A 17,071-nucleotide genomic window follows, 5' to 3' on the forward strand; every position below is an offset into this window, starting at 1 on the left:
AGATTAGAAGATAGGTTAGGATAGGATAAGGAAATGCAATTAAGGTTATAACTCTTTTGAAACGATCATTTTTCTGGATTTTTTTGTATTTGTTGTGTCTCATGTTCAAATTACATCTTACATTGAAATCTCGCTGTCATTTCTTTGTTAGTGGGCAAAAACTAACAAATCAGGCGGGGTAGTTCAAATAATTTTTTCCCATCACTGTATATCTATATATATTCTATAAAATATATATTTTATATATATATATATATATATATTTTTTTTTTTTTTCTTTTTTTTTTGACACTCCCCACACAGACACTGAAACCAACAATGAACTGCCTCTGCTCACTGTCATGTCTGTCAGTCTATAATCTGAAATGTTAAACACGATGTTTGTACATAGACTTCTGCTGAACCAGCTTCTGAACATAGAGCTGCTGTGTTCCCTGTTGCTGACATTTAATTACCAACAGAAGCAGGACTTCAGTGAACATTCAGTACATTCTGCAGCTGGTTGAGAAGAGATTTGTTTTCTTTCAGTTTTTGAAGCCAAACACATGACAATTACTGAAGGGACAAATTTCTAGTTTTAATATACAGTATTGAGTTGGACGTAGGCCCTGGACATCTCATGGGGGAAACAAACTGCAGCTTCTATTGTGCAAGGATTGTGTCTGTGCATTGTAAAAAGAAAGAAATAAAAGCTCATGTCTGTGCTTGAATTTCAACTTTACAGCATCAATATCTGCTGATTTCATTCTTCTGCAGCTACTTTGTGGAAATGAAACGTCTGATGAATGGTTAAAACGTTCTGCTGCTTAATGAAGATAAACCTCCAAATCAGGATTAGTTTTAAAGATCAAAGCATTCCAGAATGCCAGTTCTCAAAGACCCAAGAACTGGCTGCAGCTAGTACATGTTCTTACATTGTTGTAACTCCCAAAACTGAGGGTGAACTGAAGTGATACAGTACACAAGCTCAGTACTAAATGTCCGAATACTTTTCATCTGCAAAAAGTAACTATGAAGTAAAGCTATAAATAATATGTAAAAGTTCATTATTTCACACAACAGATGGCACCTTTTGTATCAGATGACCCAATGAAGACATTCCAGATTCATACCCATGTTCTGCTCTTAAACCCAAATGCAAATTAATTATCCATGCTGTTCCAATACTTTTAGAGGGGACTGTACATTTGTACAGTAATTCATGCTGCAGGGTGCAGGATTTGAGGTTGTTTGGAGCCTACATCTGAGGCACCTTTCCCCTCATTTATTTAATGGCAGATACCAGCAAGGGGGTAGGTGCAGCACCCAGAGAATAACAATGATCTGACACAGTTTCACTCCATTATCTCTACCACTGAAGAAAACTCTGAGATGTGGACAGACGTTGGGAACCTGTTTACATGTTGATAACACCTCCATGATCCGTGCCACATGTGGGCCGAAAAACAAACAACACAACTTAAGTCACAGCAGTGTAACCATAACTCACAACTGTGTTTTCAAAAGCACAGATCATGTTTACAGCTCAAATGTTTGGGCCTGTTTACATCTCAAAAGACCAGTTTCTGATCCTTCTGGTACAGAAGGTTTCCTGGTCTAGGCTGAGTGTTAATGGATCAGTTGAAAACATAACTTCTAACGACAGTCTCCGAACTCTAAGTGGATATCCTGTGAAGATACTGTCCGGCAGACATGTTACCCAAATAAATAATTATTCTAATTAGTAATCAACTAGCAGCTAGGTGATCAGCAGCCACACCTTCACCATGATCCACTGTATTAACAGTACTGTATTTGCCCTTTGCACAGCATGCACTACCTCCCTGAGTGCGTACATGTTACATAATCCACATAAAGAATAGAGGAAGGAAGCTGAGAGATAATCTCTGTGCAGTGCAGGGATGACTTGTGCACCGACAAAACATAGTAAGTAAGTAAACAATGATCAGCGGATTCTGACGTTCTGTGTCTACAACACACAAGTAATAAAACATCATAAAGCTCAGAATTGTATGATTATGTCTCCTGACAGTGGTTGGCATTTCTAGTTAATGAGTCTGCCAGGAAGATCAGGAAATGATCAGCATCCTGTTTTTAGTGTGATACCACCGATATCGGTCACTCTGTTTACTGTTCACTCACATACCTGAGCTGCTTTATATGCTAACTGATAAAGCTGCCTCAACATTTTTGCTACAAATTTATATGTGTTTTCATATATATAATATAATATAATATAATATAATATAATATAATATAATATAATATAATATAATATAATATAATATAATATAATATAATATAATATAATATAATATAATATAATATTTCTAACCCTTCCCTTAAAGACCCACAAAGGTCACTGAAATAATGGTTCATTCTCTGCTGTAACATCCACACTCTTGTTTTTTTATAGAGATTTCCATCAACTCCCCATCCTGCCCCCACATCTTCCCAGGCTTTCCCTTTGTTCCCTCTCACCTGACTCAGTCGTACCCAGCTGCACACCTCCTCATTCCCCAGTTCCTGGGGCCTGATTCTGACTGTGTCTGTTTTAACTTTACCCTTTATTTGTTTATAGACAGTGAAACTCCTGTTCTTGGATTTCATTTGTTCAATAGCAGGTAGGAGCTGAAATACCAAGGTCAGGGGGCATTAAAGTGCAGATTAAATATTAAATGATTAAACTTCAGTATAATAAGATGTACTGGTTCCATGAGTTAACGTTAGACTTTGAACAGTTTACCTCCTGCGTGAAGCACTGAAGTCATGATGGAGGGCACCCAGGAGGTTTGGCTGTTGGAGGCGTTGAACTCATTCTGTAGATCGACGTAGAAGATTCCCACACATGAAGGGAAGGCCAGGGTCAAAGCCAGCACCATGATGGTGGCAACCAGCACCACCCAGCCCCAACCGCCATCTGGAGCCGTCACTGCTGCTGCCCTGGCCCCGGCCGCGGACACCCCTCTGCCCTCCTCAGATTCACAGTCGTTGACCTCTTGAACCTTCTCGTGCTCCATACCGTTGGCCTGCTCACAAACCCTGGAGGCCTCGGACTGGAGGTGGCGATCGTTGGTGCCTCTGGTTCCATTTCTCGGAGTCATTTTGGGATTGACAGATCAGGAGAGGCTCCTGTGTTAGCTCTGTGGGGTGTGTGACTTGTTCTGCCCATGTCCTTTTAGCTGCTGCGATCTGCAAGGCAAACTAAAAGCAAACAGTCTATCAGATTGTGTAGCTGAGGTGGGGAGTGGCTTTTATCGAGGGCAGTGTCTGTCCATCTGTCTGTCCACCACTTTGGTCCACACTAAAATATCTGCTCTTACAGTTTGTATAGACATTCAAGTTCAACAGTGGACAAATCCTAGAGCTTCTTTCCAAAAGGAGTAGCTGCTCTAATCCCGGCACCAAGCACACTGCAGAATAACAGGTGTAACGACTTCTAACATACTAATGGTTTATTTGTCCACCGCCCTCATGCACCTTATTCCTGCACATTATTCATCTTCTCTCTAAGGAGAACCTCTCAAGACCCAAACACTCTATAATTTGTTATTTAGGAGTACAGTTTCCCATCTATAACTACTGAGGTATTTAGAAGTTCTAACACCTACTGTATGGTGGCTCTAAAGAGATCTCATCTAAATGTTCTCTTTAGCTCTTTTTCTTTTACAATAGGAGGACATTAGTAAAATTAGTTTCCCATCGGGGAAAATTGTAGTAACTTCAATAACGAGTTGAGATTTGATCTTTGAATTAGTCCGGTGTGTTATAGTTTATGACCAAATACCTGCAAAATAACTAACAGTCCCATCAGTACATCAGCACAAACCGTGTGTCAGTACTGAAACATTCATTTCTCTCTGGCGTAGTACAGTGAAGTAAAGCAGCTGGTGGTAGGCACCTTTCAAACAGTCTCACCTTCCTAAAGTCTGTTTAGTAGAGTTTACTAGACCTACAAGTTTATCTTTAGCCACGCTGCATTAACTGCATGACTCAGCGGTCAGTCGACCACTGTGGTGCAGACTGAGACGTCTGAACAGCTACTTTATGGACTGGTCAAAAATTGTGTGCTGATTTTCATGATCATTTAGTGATTGAGGCAAAAGTTCAGTTTTAGCATTGTCATCATGAGTATGTAGAGTAGGCTGACGTTAACAGTCGGCACCAAATAGTCTGCAGAGTCACTAGTGTGACTCTAAACTGAATAAAAACCTCTTTCATTAATTGTGGGATGAGAAAGGACCTCTAACTTTGCCTGTCTGCTCTCTGGTGCTGGGCAAATAGTGGACCAATGGTTTAAGGTTTAAAAGAGCTTGAAATGATGATGAGAATGAATTAAAACTGTAAAGCAGCAAAAAAACAACAACAAACGATCGTTTCATCCACTGGTAATTAAATATCGATTATAGCTGCTTTAACAGAGTTTTAAATGAGTTTTCCAACAGAAAACTATTCCAGAAGTTTGGTCCTGTGACGACAAATGTCCCACTTCTGTCACCGCCTTCATCCCGGGACAGTCAACACCCAGACAGCAGACGTGAGGCTACTAAGAGCGTTTGTAAAAAGTAAAACTATAGTGAATAGAAGGCTGGACTCTGCAGCAGTCTGTAAAGAAGTGAAGAAAGAAAGTACAGCATGCTTTTTTCCATTTCCTGTAGCAGCTCCACGCCTGAGATGCCATCACCTCATTTTATCAGCATGTTAAATCAGCAAATGACTGGACATTATATCTGCAGTTGTTTTACAAAGGAGAGGTCAGATGGGTTTTAGGACAAATATTCCTGAATGGAATCAAAGGGAATCTGGTCAACGTGGGACTGATGTGAACTTGTGAAAACCCTCAACTCAATAGTCTTTTGTGCAAATGTCTCAGCAGACCTTCCCCCAAAGACACGAAACACCTATCCAGATGTACCAACTACTGAGCAGAGCAACATGTCCTGAGATTAGATTCCTGCCAACATAACAATGAGCCTCACACTGTAACTGAATGTACCGCACAGGAACGTTACACCTGCTCCATGGATCAACGTCAGCTCTGTTCTTGCAACAGTTTTCACAGAGTTTCTATGTGCACAACAAACAGGCTCCGAACACAAACACTTATTTTATCTCAGGTTTCAGTGCTTATTAATCAATGTCCAGATCAATGAATCAATACAACGTGTGTGCAAACAGTTTATCTCATTGTACTGTTTCCTACACTGCTGTAAAGAAATACGATTTAGCAGAGGTGGCAGAAGAAAATGAATTTTACTTTAGTAAAAGTGAAAGATGTTGAATAAAAAAGTACCACTGCAAGTACACAACTCCAAAAGGTTTACTTAAGTTAAAGTAAAGTCACTTTATCATGTACTGATTAAAAATGAGAACCCTGATTTCTATCTTCTTTAATTTACTTAATTGAAAAGTAAAAATCATTCAATTCTTTCTGTTCAGAATTACAGCATTTAATAAGCAGCAGTTCTCTTTTAAAGTAAATTTAAAAGCACCATATTATGAAACTACTACACGTACCTTGAAACTGTACTTTAATGTACAGTTTTACGGTACTTGTACTTACCCCAGTAACACTAATTGTATCACCAGATTCTTGCCAGTACACAGCCTGATACTGTACTGTATAATAGTTTGGTGCTGGTCAGAATCCAGACTAATAAAAGTCATTTTCATTCTAAGTTTAATACTGATCTCTGCACATATTTCACATTTTTATCATTGTTTATTGTATTTTGCTGTGTTTCAATTTAAATTATTTGTCATTTTGTGTAAAATGCAACAATAATCAATCTTCAGGCAGTTTGACAGTCTTCTGTCCGATACAGGAGTTTTACATTTTGTGTGCCATGTGACATTTTTACCATAATTATGAGTGTTGTATTTGGTGCCAAAGCAGCTTTAAGTTTCTGTAATCGGCTGTAATAAAAGCCTCCTCTCTTCTAGGAAAAGTTTCCACCAGGTTGTGGAACTTGGCTGCAGGGATTTGCTCCCATTCAGACACAAAAGCACGAGCGAGGTCCAGCAGGTGCTGGATTAGGTCTGGTGTACAGTCGGTGATCCAGTTCACTGGACGGGGAGGAGGTCAGGGCAAACCGGTCAGTCAGGTTCAAAGTCTAAAATATCATTAAATGCTGATTTACCTAGAAGTGAGGGGATGGTTCGAGGTAAATCTTAACACCTCTCCCATTACATTTTAGCCATTTCTCTGAACACAGAGCTTCAACATCAAACACTTCACAGGTTTAGTCTGAATCTTAAACTGATCCTCACAGACTTACTGATGTCGACATAACGCTTTGAAATATTTGACAAGTCTTCTGCTGTGACTTAATCTACAAACTGTTGTTCCTGGATGAAATATTGAATAATTTCTAATTACTAACATGATAAAAACCTGTTTATTCATATTTCACTCACCTTTGTTCTTCACATTTCCTGCATCCTCCGTCTCTGTCTGTATAACTCTGATAGACCCCCCCCATAAAAACACAATTCATCACCATCTGGGTTTTTGATTCCATCAAACAGATAAGTCACAGCGTGGGAATTTGTGGGCTTCATAAAACAGCACCACCCTGCACCTTTAAATCCGAGTGACGCAAAGGTAAAAAAGAACAGTTGGTACCGCATGTTCAGGTCTGCACATCAGCTTGTTAAAGATTCTTGGAAAGTAAATATGCAGACACCTCTTCTTTAAGAAATACATTAGAAGTGTTGTGCAACAGTGTCAGTCACTGCTTGTGATTGATTGCACAGCACTTATGGACAAGTGCACATGAAACTTACTACTACTATTACTAATATTCTAATAATTATTGTTGTTCTAATGTCAAAGAAGTAGATCAACCATAAGCACTCAGTAGTTTGGAGTGTCAACCCCTTCTTGTCCCATCTCGCCCTCTTCTGTGGATAATGGATGGGTGAGGGGACAGACCTGTTTGTCCTGTCCGTCCTGTCTCCTTCACCGACTGTACTTCACTTAATTGCCTATAAAGGTTTCAGAAGGAAAAAGGGTTTCACTGGATAAACAAATAAAAGTGATGGTGAGCAGCTGCTGCTTCCTCTGGATCAGCCCATTGAAGGATGGTTCTCACCGGATCCTGTTCTTCTATGGCCCCTGAGCAGCACCGTGCTTTTTATGAGCATATAATATTTGCTCTGTCCACATTTTCAGGACATTTCAGTCCTTTTCCACCTTCACCCACGTGTCTTGTTTACAGCTGAAGGCTTCTTCTAAACGCGGACGTGTGCAGCACAGACCCCCGTCCCAGCTCCGGTGGATCCAACTGGTTTTACTGGTCTTTTTAAAGGCGACACTGGCGCAACGTGTTCATAAACATCCATATCATCAGGGGCTCACTGGTTTCCGAGCAAAGAGGAAGCGATCACAGTCATGCTCCTCTGTTCTGGACGCGTTAATAAGTCACAGGAGGTAAATACAGTAAAACACTCACCGCTTCTTTTGTCTGTGCAGCTCCGTCACTCGCTCCTCGATCACGGCCGGAGCAGCAGCTGCTGTCCGGGGCTCTGCCCGTCACGGAGCTCCGGGCTCGGTGGGAGGAGACTGGCGTGGCCCGGCAGGGACGAGGAGAAGCGGGCGCTGCGCAGGCCCCAGCCCCGACACCGCTGCGCACAGGAGCCGTAATGGAGGACGGAGGAGACCGAGCTGCACATTACTGCATCTGAGCATCGGAGGAGGAAGTATTCAGAGTAAAGAAGTACACTGAATCACATGTTACTTCATACGAAATATAATAAACTAATACATTATATTATGGTAGAATCAGCTCCACACTGCACATGAACACATCAATAATCAAGTTTATAATAAATAAAGTTTAACTTTAACTTGTAGCTGTAAGATTTCTGCATTTATAGGTTGAACATCTGAGTACTTCTTCAGTTTTACATGCTTTACTTAAGTAAAAGTACCAGTATGCTGGCAATACTTCAATAAAATATTCAATAAATGGAGATATATGTTCATTACTGTTCCTCTATCTTTTAACAGCAATACATCTATAGTAATTATTCTATAAGATCCAATTTCTAATGAATAAAACTTGCTCTCTTGGTTAAAATAAATGTTCTACATCATGTGTACTTTTCATTTTGATACTTCAAGTACAAGTACAAGACTCAGGATGAAGAAGTATTTACCTACTGTACTTACCCAACAATGATGCCTCTGTGTGTTGGAGCCCATGTGAAAGGTTCAGCCACTGGATGTCACTAAAAACAAGTTTCAGTAGGAAATATTGTATTTTTTACTCCCTGTCATTTTTTTAGCAGATAAAAGTAGTAAACAAGTAAACAGAAGAACATCTATAAGAGGCATTTAAACAGACTGCAGTAAATTACTTCTACCACAGCTGTGTCCATACTTCATTATTAATAATTCAATAGTATAATATTTAATGATGTAACTGTGTATGATATATATATTGTATTATACAGAGCACAGACTATGTGCAACATAGACACAGAGTAAACTGAGAACGTGTAGCCGTAGGAAAAAAAAATCACATATGCAAATAAATCCTTCATAATGTTCAAATTAGAAATAAAAACTAGCCAGTGAACCACATTTTAAAACACAGACACATTTTATGAATAAAAACCAGACTGGGCTTTGTTAAAATTGTTACATGTAAAGAAATGACATCTGTAGACAAAATTCAAAAAATATAAAATAAATAAAAGTGAAACAAGCAAAAAGACAAAATGTTTTGTCAGCTTCCAAACATTTCTCCACAGTCTCCATTAACAATATTCACATTTGACATCAATACTGTTGATAAATGAACACAAACTGTTAATAGGTGACATTTGTCAATACGCTTAGATGAGTGTACACGTGTGCATGTCCACAAACGCATGCAGGTGTTTACAGATTAACAAAATGACCTATGAAGTAAATAAATCCTTTATTCACGTGTGTGTGTGTGTGTGTGTGTTTACCTGCGGGGTGTGTGAATGCTATATTAACCAATGTTGGAGGGGGTTTGCAGTCTGAATAGCTGTTTTTTTTTATCTACTCTTGACAAATATACAAAAACAACAAAGCGAACAAACAGAACCTGCGAGTAGAGAACATGTCCAGTTGCAGACCAACTGTTCCACACATGAACTCTACACCATGCCCTCGCTCTGCTCCCCCGCACCATGCATCACATACACTTTGCACTAACACAGAGGTCAGACAAAATCCAAAACACAACATCATAATCTCTAGAACAATGCATGCTCTCATGTGTTCACATGCCCAAACAACAGAGATATTTTTTGCAGATGTGTCTGTAGACTAACGAGTGCAGGTGAAAGTAGAAAACGATGGTGAAAAGTTATTTTTTTGTTTGTTTTAAACATGGTTGCCTGATTCAAATATTATAATCACATTGTCAAGTTCAGTTAGGTCAGTGGTTCCCAACTTTAACCACTTGTCATCACTTTAAGGACCATTGTTAGCATGCTAATGTGAACATGCTAACAAGCAGAGGCATTAACCATCTTAGTTTAGCTTGTTAGCACGTTAACGTTAGCAAATAAAGAGCCAGTTCTTAACATGCCAGCCTGTTAGCATGGCTAACAACAGGTACTAAGAGTATGGAGCCATGCTAGCAGGAGGTAAACATAGGTTAGCGTAGTCTCAAGGGTACATCCTTTGGGGACCATGAATATCTGAATAAACCTCCATAGCAATTATTTGCTGATATTATTCTGTTAAGACCAACCGACAGACCCACACTGCCATCTACCGAGTGCTAGAGCTGCTAGTGTGGCTAATAGCAAGTCATTATTACAGGAAACTGAAAATACAAGAAATAACTTTCTCTTGTAGAATTGTTTTTTTTAGCAAAGATTGGGAACCACTGACCTTTGCAACCAAAGTAAGATCAAAACAGGTTCACAACGTTGACAAGGAGAGTAAGTGCTTTAAAGGTTAATTACATACATCTAGAAATGGGATCATTGGAAATGCTTCAGCATGCAACTCAAGAAAAAACCGAAGAAGCCAAATGACAGCGAGTTTACAGTCAAAGGATTTTTCCAATAGCAAGTGCACTGCTGGAGTTTTACTAAGATCAAACCAGAGGAGGGAAACCGGCTTCCTCCAGGTTAGAAGTGCTGTGAACACAATGCCAGCGAGAGTTTACGGTAGAGACAGACACAAGTGTGAGTCTCCAGGATTGGAGAGGTTAGAGGTGGATTTAAGCTCGATGCAGTGGCACAAAGAAAGCAGCTGCTAATTGTTTTCATCTTGTAGTTGTATCTAATAAAACATTAATAATGCAGGGGATGAAACATTTGACGTTCCTCTCACTGAAACACTAGCATCAGAAATCAAGTGAAATACCACACATTATACATTATACCTCAGGTCGGGGCCTCCTGGCTGTTTTAAAGTATAAGAGGCGCCTTATGATAACAGGGGAAAACAACTGTGCACAACACAGGTCAAAGGCACAACACTGGACACGGACAAAGGGAAACAACACCCAAGGTGCTTTGCAAAGGCCCAGAGAACGACAAGGGAGTAAAAAAAGTGCTCTTCAAATGAGACGTCTGGGCGTTTTCAGCAACACACGGTCTGCTCTCGACTCCAATTAGCAGAAGAAAACTGCACAACACACAATCGAAAGGAAAGAATAAAACATCAAAGTTTGAGCTCTGAGGCCTGATTGAGCACGATCAGGGAGCATGACAACGGCAAGGGTACACTTCTCATTAAAATGCATTCTTTTTGTTCATGCTTGATATAACATAACTGCATTAAATATGTTCTTTGTACAAAGGGTGGAGTTTCAAAGTGATCAATGCCGAAGACGGGTGTCAGTGATATCATGTAAAGACTGGACGCCCCTTAGTTTGTGGGGATGGTGATTCAAACGTGAGTTGAGTCTGCACGATGACTGACAATGACACGTTTCAGTTCTCCATCTGATATGTGCGCGTATAGCTCAAACTTTGCCTTAAGTTGCTCCTTTACCAAAGCTGCAATTACACTGGTAACAACATTAGATTCACTTGAAATGTGAGAATTAGCTGCTTTAATTTGTTTTATGTGACTGTAAACTTTTATCAAAAAACATCTCTGAAGGCATCACATCCTTTACTGTTTATTGACATGTTATAGTCCAAATCTTTAGTAGCTAGGAAAAGGAAAATTATTAGTAGTAAGTAGCAGTTCTGTGGTTTGGTGGCTGTTGAACTATAAAATGTCAAAACAGTAAAAAAAAAAATGCCCACAGAGACGTCATCAGTTGTTTCACTGAACAAAGGTTTAAAAGGCAAAGATTTAGAATTTACTAATGATGTAAAACTGATAAAAGCAAAGAAAGCAAAGAAACTAAAACTAAATAATCATTGCTGATTCTTATTTTGTTTATCATCTAATTATTTTAGCTCTGGTAACTTTGAGCCCGCCAGTTTTAGTAAATTAACATTTGAAGTAGAACCAATTTAGTTTTACATGTGCGTCCCTGTGGGGTTTCTATTAAGCCTGATTGTTGTTCAGTCTCCCTGTAAAATTATAATAAAACCTACTGTAAATGTTGTTACAAGTCTTAAAAGCAGCACTACCACACAACAACTTAATGTCAAGTATATTACGAGAAAAATATACTTCAGGAGTCAGTATCTGTCTGCTGGCACAGAAAAAAGGTCACATTACATCTGAAATAAAGGCTTCTCTCTGACGCTCAGAAAGCTGAAGACACTTCCCATGTGGCAGGTTCATTTAGTCTGTAAATTTCTGTGATAACGTAGGCTCAGGTATCTCAGGGCTTTAAGCATGAGGAGTACAATTCAGATTTGTGCCACAGTTGCTACAAGTGCTGCAGAATGTAAGACAACACAGTTATTAGGGTGTTAACTTGAGGAGTGGCAACAGAGGCAGCTGCAACAGTGAGTAAATATTGGCATGAGATTAGCACAAGGCCAGGGCACGAGGAGAGAAGGGAGTTTCAGGGTTTTGAGGCAGCATACAGACTGGCCACTGTCCAATCCCCTGCCATGCCACGCTTGTCTGGACAAATGGCAATGACAGTAGTTTTCCTTATCCCTAATTACAATTTTAAGATATGCAAGAGATCAAAGTAGGATATTCAAGAGAAAACTTGGTGACAACTTGTTTTTTTTTTCTTTTTTTGAGGAACACTACAGAAAACGTGCAGCTGAAAAACCTGTGATAGTTCAGTCATGGACAGAAAGCAGAGAGGCACTGCACCACACACCCATGTCAGCGGGTGGGAAACCGTCCAGATATTTTCCCCATCAGTTCAATTGATTCACCCACCAAAATATGTAAATATATGACAACTATGATACAGAAATCAATAATTACACCATTTGCATTCAATTTTTCATATAATTTCATCATATAGCCTATATAGATTTATATAGATTCCTCACATGCCTTGACAAATTGTACACAGGTGTAGTCTTTTCGAGTCATTTGTTTTCTTTTGCACAGAAATATCCCAAACTGTGTCCCCGCAGGGAAAGACTAAATTGAGCCAAAATCAGGAAACAGGAGGAGCAGGAGGACCGAACCAAGCCGCGTCGGGATTTCTCTACGATCAAAATCGGTCACTTGCTAAACCGTTTCTAAAGACTCGAGAAGAGACCGGAGGGGATGCTTGAGGAGGTTGGCTCAAACGGACGTCCTGGCTCGGTTTATTGTGTCGTGACGCGCCTCAGGTGTCAGCCCAGGAGTCCGGGCGGTGGCGGACGCCGATGCTTGCTCCATTAACATATTTGGGTAAAGAGAGAGGCTCAGTCAGTGAGCTGTGTTCATTCCTTTATGTCCTTTGAGAGTCCTGAGGAGATTTCTGCTAAGTCGACAGAGCCAAATGTACAAGAACAAGGAAGCATCCTGTCCTGTTAACAGTAATGATGATAAAAAATGATAAAAATGGTGGTAGCTCTGTGCAGGTGTCCATCCACTGACGGCAACAAGAGGCTACAATCAGCACTGCTGCAACACTGACCATCAAAAAAGCTGCAACGTGGAAAACGACTCACTTGTGATCGCTTCTTCACTCCTCCTGACGTGCCCCACATCCGGCGATGGAGGAGAAGAAATAAGAAGACGAGTCAGGGTGTCGCAGCACTGGAGGTGACGGGGGCATCGGGAAGCCCCCACTGTGGAAAGGCACACCAGAGGAGGGACGGAGGTGGTTGACGATGATGATGATGACGACGAAGGTGGAAAGGGAGGGGGGGGCAACTAATGGAGAAAATGTAGTTGTTTGTTTTTGTTTAGCTCAGGATCTCGGTCTCTTCACATCCGTGAGCCTCGCTCTTGAAGGATCTGGGAGGAGACGTGAAAAGAAAAATAAATCAGTGAAAAAGCAACAGTACAGAAAAATTCTCAAACTGAATTCACCATTTCCTGGAGGTGATTAAAAAACTAACCATAACTTCTCTAACCTGCCTGTGGCACCTTGGCCTTCTCCATATCTACGTTATTTGTCCCAGAAATAACTGTGATAGACGATACTTGTGAAACAGGAATGACCTACGCTCTGTACCGACCCTGAACGCCTCAGACATCATTCTTGCTGATATACATGTGTGCGTTTTTTGCCTTTAAGCTATTTCGCAACACTTCTGTCTGCGTCTATGTTCAAATAACACACTAACGTGACTGATCTTTTTCCCCCCGTGTGACTCAGATCAGATTTTTTTCACTGAAAGTTTTTTCCTATCACGTCTGAGGCACTTTCATATGTGGTCGAAGTGATTTATATCTGAAGTCTTGCTCTGCAACCGCTGTCAGAACGGCCAAATCGGATGTGTGACGTGCATTTTAGGTAACATCTCACATCTCTGCACATGTCGCCTTCACTCAGTGTCAGCTAAAAATAAACATGCAGGAAAGTAACAACAGAGACGGGGTTAATGGAGAGGATGTTTCACATTTGGATATTTATAAAGAAACTTCTGCTGACAGCAACTGAGCAGTTTGATTGGGGCACAAATTATGTTATTGCTGTTATTCTTGCACATGTGGTTCACATTTCACTTAGGTTCAGTCGATCACTCACCTTGGCCTTCTCAGTGGGCTCGATGACGATGCCATTGGTGGAGTTGTTGAGTTCCCTGGAAACTACACATAGAAACTCTGCCTGGTCTTCATTGCCGTAGTTATACGAGGAGCCGATACTAATAAGCTGAAGACACAAGACAGAAAAGGGTGGAACAAAATATCCACACGAAAATCATGATGTTAAGTTGTGCAAATGGTCGTGCGTTTTTTTACATGGTGGTTTTCCTAAACTAAGGTTAAAAAACTGCACCATCAGTTTTGGTGCAGATACAAAAACCTTTTTTCTAAAACCTTTGTGCACGTTTTTTTTCTACAGATTGACATAATTTAACAATGGCATCCAATTGCCTCGAATCATAATCAACTAAAAACTGTAATTAAAATATCCTATAATTATTTAAATAAATTTAAATAAAGAACTATATTACCACAAAATAGTTAATCAACAATATTGATGGTGCACATTTATAATATTTAGCATTATCCACAGCTCTAAAATTGTCATGTTAGGCTCCTGTTCAAGGAAAGTCTGGGCAGATTAATGAATAATAAAAATAATCACCAGCCTTAAATATCACATGACATTTAATAGTAACAATAAAGAGTTCTTGATATTAAGCCGATAACAGAGGAGATAAAACAATTTATTTGACTCCTGATTGTTCTGTTTATGTAATAAATATCTAAAATTTCAGGATAATATATTCTTGATGAAAACTGTAGGCCTTTCTCCAAACTGAAGATAAAAACAGAAGCTTTGAAACAACCTAAGAGAGAGAGAGAGAAAAATAAGCTGCATTTTCTGCACCTGCTCAAACTTCCAACCGTCCGACATGGTTGAGACCATCTGTGTGAGTTCCTCCTCTTGGCACTGTAGTACTCGATACACATGCTTCACGGGGCCCTGAGGGACGAGACAAACACACACACAAACTCAGGGCTCTCACAGGACCAGAGAAAGGCACTGAATCAACAGACAGAATGTCTGGTATCCAGATTTATCTTCCAGTTCTATTCTCAGGTGTCAGGCCTGCTCCTTTTGTCTTGGTCTCAGTTTTCTGTACCTGCGATGTTCGGTTCTCGTTGTCCCGTATCCTCTCTTTCACCAGCCTCACCAGTGATGCGATGTTGTAGAACTCGGCTTCCTCAAGAACACCTGAACAGCAAAGCAAATGGATCATTAGATGACACTACGTGGTCTCTATGCACAGTAGAATCTGCTCCTCCGATGTGATGTTTGCAAAGGATTAAACAAAATCCAACAGCAGGGGTGAAGACATTTTACCTTCCTCAGCCAGATTCTTATCCATGATCAGTTTTCCATGCCGAAGATAATTAAGGATGGGGCCGAAGTATGTGGGGTCCCTGTCAATCAGATAGGCTCCGGTTTCATCCTGTAGGAACATTAAAACGTTGGTGTGAGTGAGGACTGGTTGCAAAACTGGAGCATCTGTGCCGACTCTGGTGGCTTCACAAGTTTAGATGAATCCATCATGAATACAGGTCAACTTAATGGCGATATACTGGGATCTCTGTCTAAATGGGGAAACTGTGTCTCAGTTGGTAGGAGCTGCTGAACCATTAACCACATCTCATCAGCTGTTTTGTATTAAAGCACAACTTCAATCTGTGTTTTCAAGTTCGTATCGTGCATTGAGGTGTTTTTAGTCTAAATTATGATTAAGAATACACATTATTGCTATAAAGCGGACTCACTTTGTCCGAGTCCAGGTCGGGGTCTTCCTGACACAGTCGGAACAGGAAGGATTTGGGGTCCCTGCACAGCGTCTGTTTGGTCGTGATGAAGTAGGTCCCGCCGACGTTGAGCCGGACCCAGCGTGAGCCCGGCTTCTCCACCGGTTCGGACGGGGAGCTGGGGTTGCTTTTCACCGGAAACCCGAACACCGAGCGTCCTCCTGCGCTGCCGCCGGAGCTCGACACCCCGCCGGGACTGAGCTGGCTGTTCCGCGGAGGAACCAAGAGAGTGGGCGAAGCGAGGCGCACGGAGCCGCGGACCTCACGGTGCTCGGGCTGCTCCATGGTGCCAGTGCCGCTTGGTTCCACAACATGTAGTTCAGCCATGTTTTTTCTTCGTCTGGAAAACACAGGCGCACGGCTAGCTAACGGCTCACTGCGGGGAAACGATCTCTCTCCGCCGATTCGTAAACACAGCGAGGTTATTTTTCCCCGACCGAGAGGCTGGCATCAGGGCGTTGCTGCTCACACTCGGCCGCCTCAGCTTCCAGCGCCGAAGATTAAGACACAACTGTGACTATGACAGGCCGTAGGATGTTAGCAGCATCACGCTTAATCGTTTCTTCACAAGATAAATTGGTCATTCTTGTCTATTCAAACGTTAATCGGAGAAAAGCATTGCTTCCGGGTTGTAACGTGATTACTGTTTACTTCCGCTATGTCATGGCTTTTCAAAGTAAAAGCAAATCCAATCATTTTTGCTAAGTGGCATTTTAATTTCTCCAATAAAACACAACGTTTGAATAGTTTGTAAAATCACAAGCAACATATACGATTAGTTGTCAAATGAAAAGATTATTAATGTTAGGCAATGCAACTTTTATTTCTATACTATTTATATATCGCATTTTGCTTTAAATTATGCATTTAAAACTGCATGAAACACTGAAATACAAATTTTGTATACTTAATAATACAATCCAGTAATACACAAAGGTTGCATTTAAATAAAGATTTATATGTGACGTGTTTTTTATATTTAGAAATGCATTTGCTCAGTTGCTATAATTTTTAAGGTACTCCATTCCATTTAATGTCACTTACTTATTTGCTCTCTAATACATAATTCAGAGGGAGTTTTTAAAATCAGCTCAGCCTTCTACCACAACTGGTACTTGTGCTTTTGTACTGTTGGAGCATTTTTACTTGAGTATTGTGTGTGTATTCATACACCTCTGCAAATAAAATAATATATATATCATTCTGCATAATGGGAACAAATCCTTTTCAATTTGCACATGAGGCACACACAGAACAAATCTA

At 40.5% G+C, this 17,071-nt stretch overlaps 2 protein-coding genes across 3 annotated transcripts in view; both read right to left on the reverse strand.

Annotated features, from left to right (window-relative positions):
- The window catches only part of slc16a5a (solute carrier family 16 member 5a), a 16,157-nt gene extending 7,807 nt beyond the window's left edge, over positions 1 to 8,350 (reverse strand). The window contains exons 1-3 of one of the 2 annotated variants that reach the window (XM_026352102.1): positions 8,174 to 8,350; positions 7,455 to 7,682; positions 2,747 to 3,204 (exon numbers count right to left, since the gene is read on the reverse strand). In XM_026352102.1, the coding sequence (XP_026207887.1) occupies positions 2,747 to 3,104 (358 nt within the window). In that variant the 5' untranslated portion in view covers positions 3,105 to 3,204; positions 7,455 to 7,682; positions 8,174 to 8,350. Of the gene's footprint in view, positions 1 to 2,746; positions 3,205 to 7,454; positions 7,899 to 8,173 lie in introns of those variants that run through there. The other variant, XM_026352103.1, reaches the window with a different exon arrangement.
- A 2,376-nt stretch (positions 8,351 to 10,726) lies between these two features.
- Positions 10,727 to 16,625, reverse strand: kctd2 (potassium channel tetramerization domain containing 2). Its single transcript, XM_026352104.1, has 6 exons — positions 15,770 to 16,625; positions 15,339 to 15,447; positions 15,118 to 15,209; positions 14,862 to 14,957; positions 14,052 to 14,177; positions 10,727 to 13,315 (listed from the first exon to the last, which is right to left on the reverse strand). The coding sequence occupies exons 1-6, from the start codon at positions 16,133 to 16,135 to the stop codon at positions 13,286 to 13,288; spliced, it is 819 nt and encodes a 272-aa protein (XP_026207889.1). The 5' UTR covers positions 16,136 to 16,625; the 3' UTR covers positions 10,727 to 13,285.
- Positions 16,626 to 17,071: the final 446 nt, after the last annotated feature.

This window comes from Anabas testudineus, chromosome 19 (assembly GCF_900324465.2).
Source record: "Anabas testudineus chromosome 19, fAnaTes1.2, whole genome shotgun sequence".
NCBI lineage: Eukaryota > Metazoa > Chordata > Actinopteri > Anabantiformes > Anabantidae > Anabas > Anabas testudineus.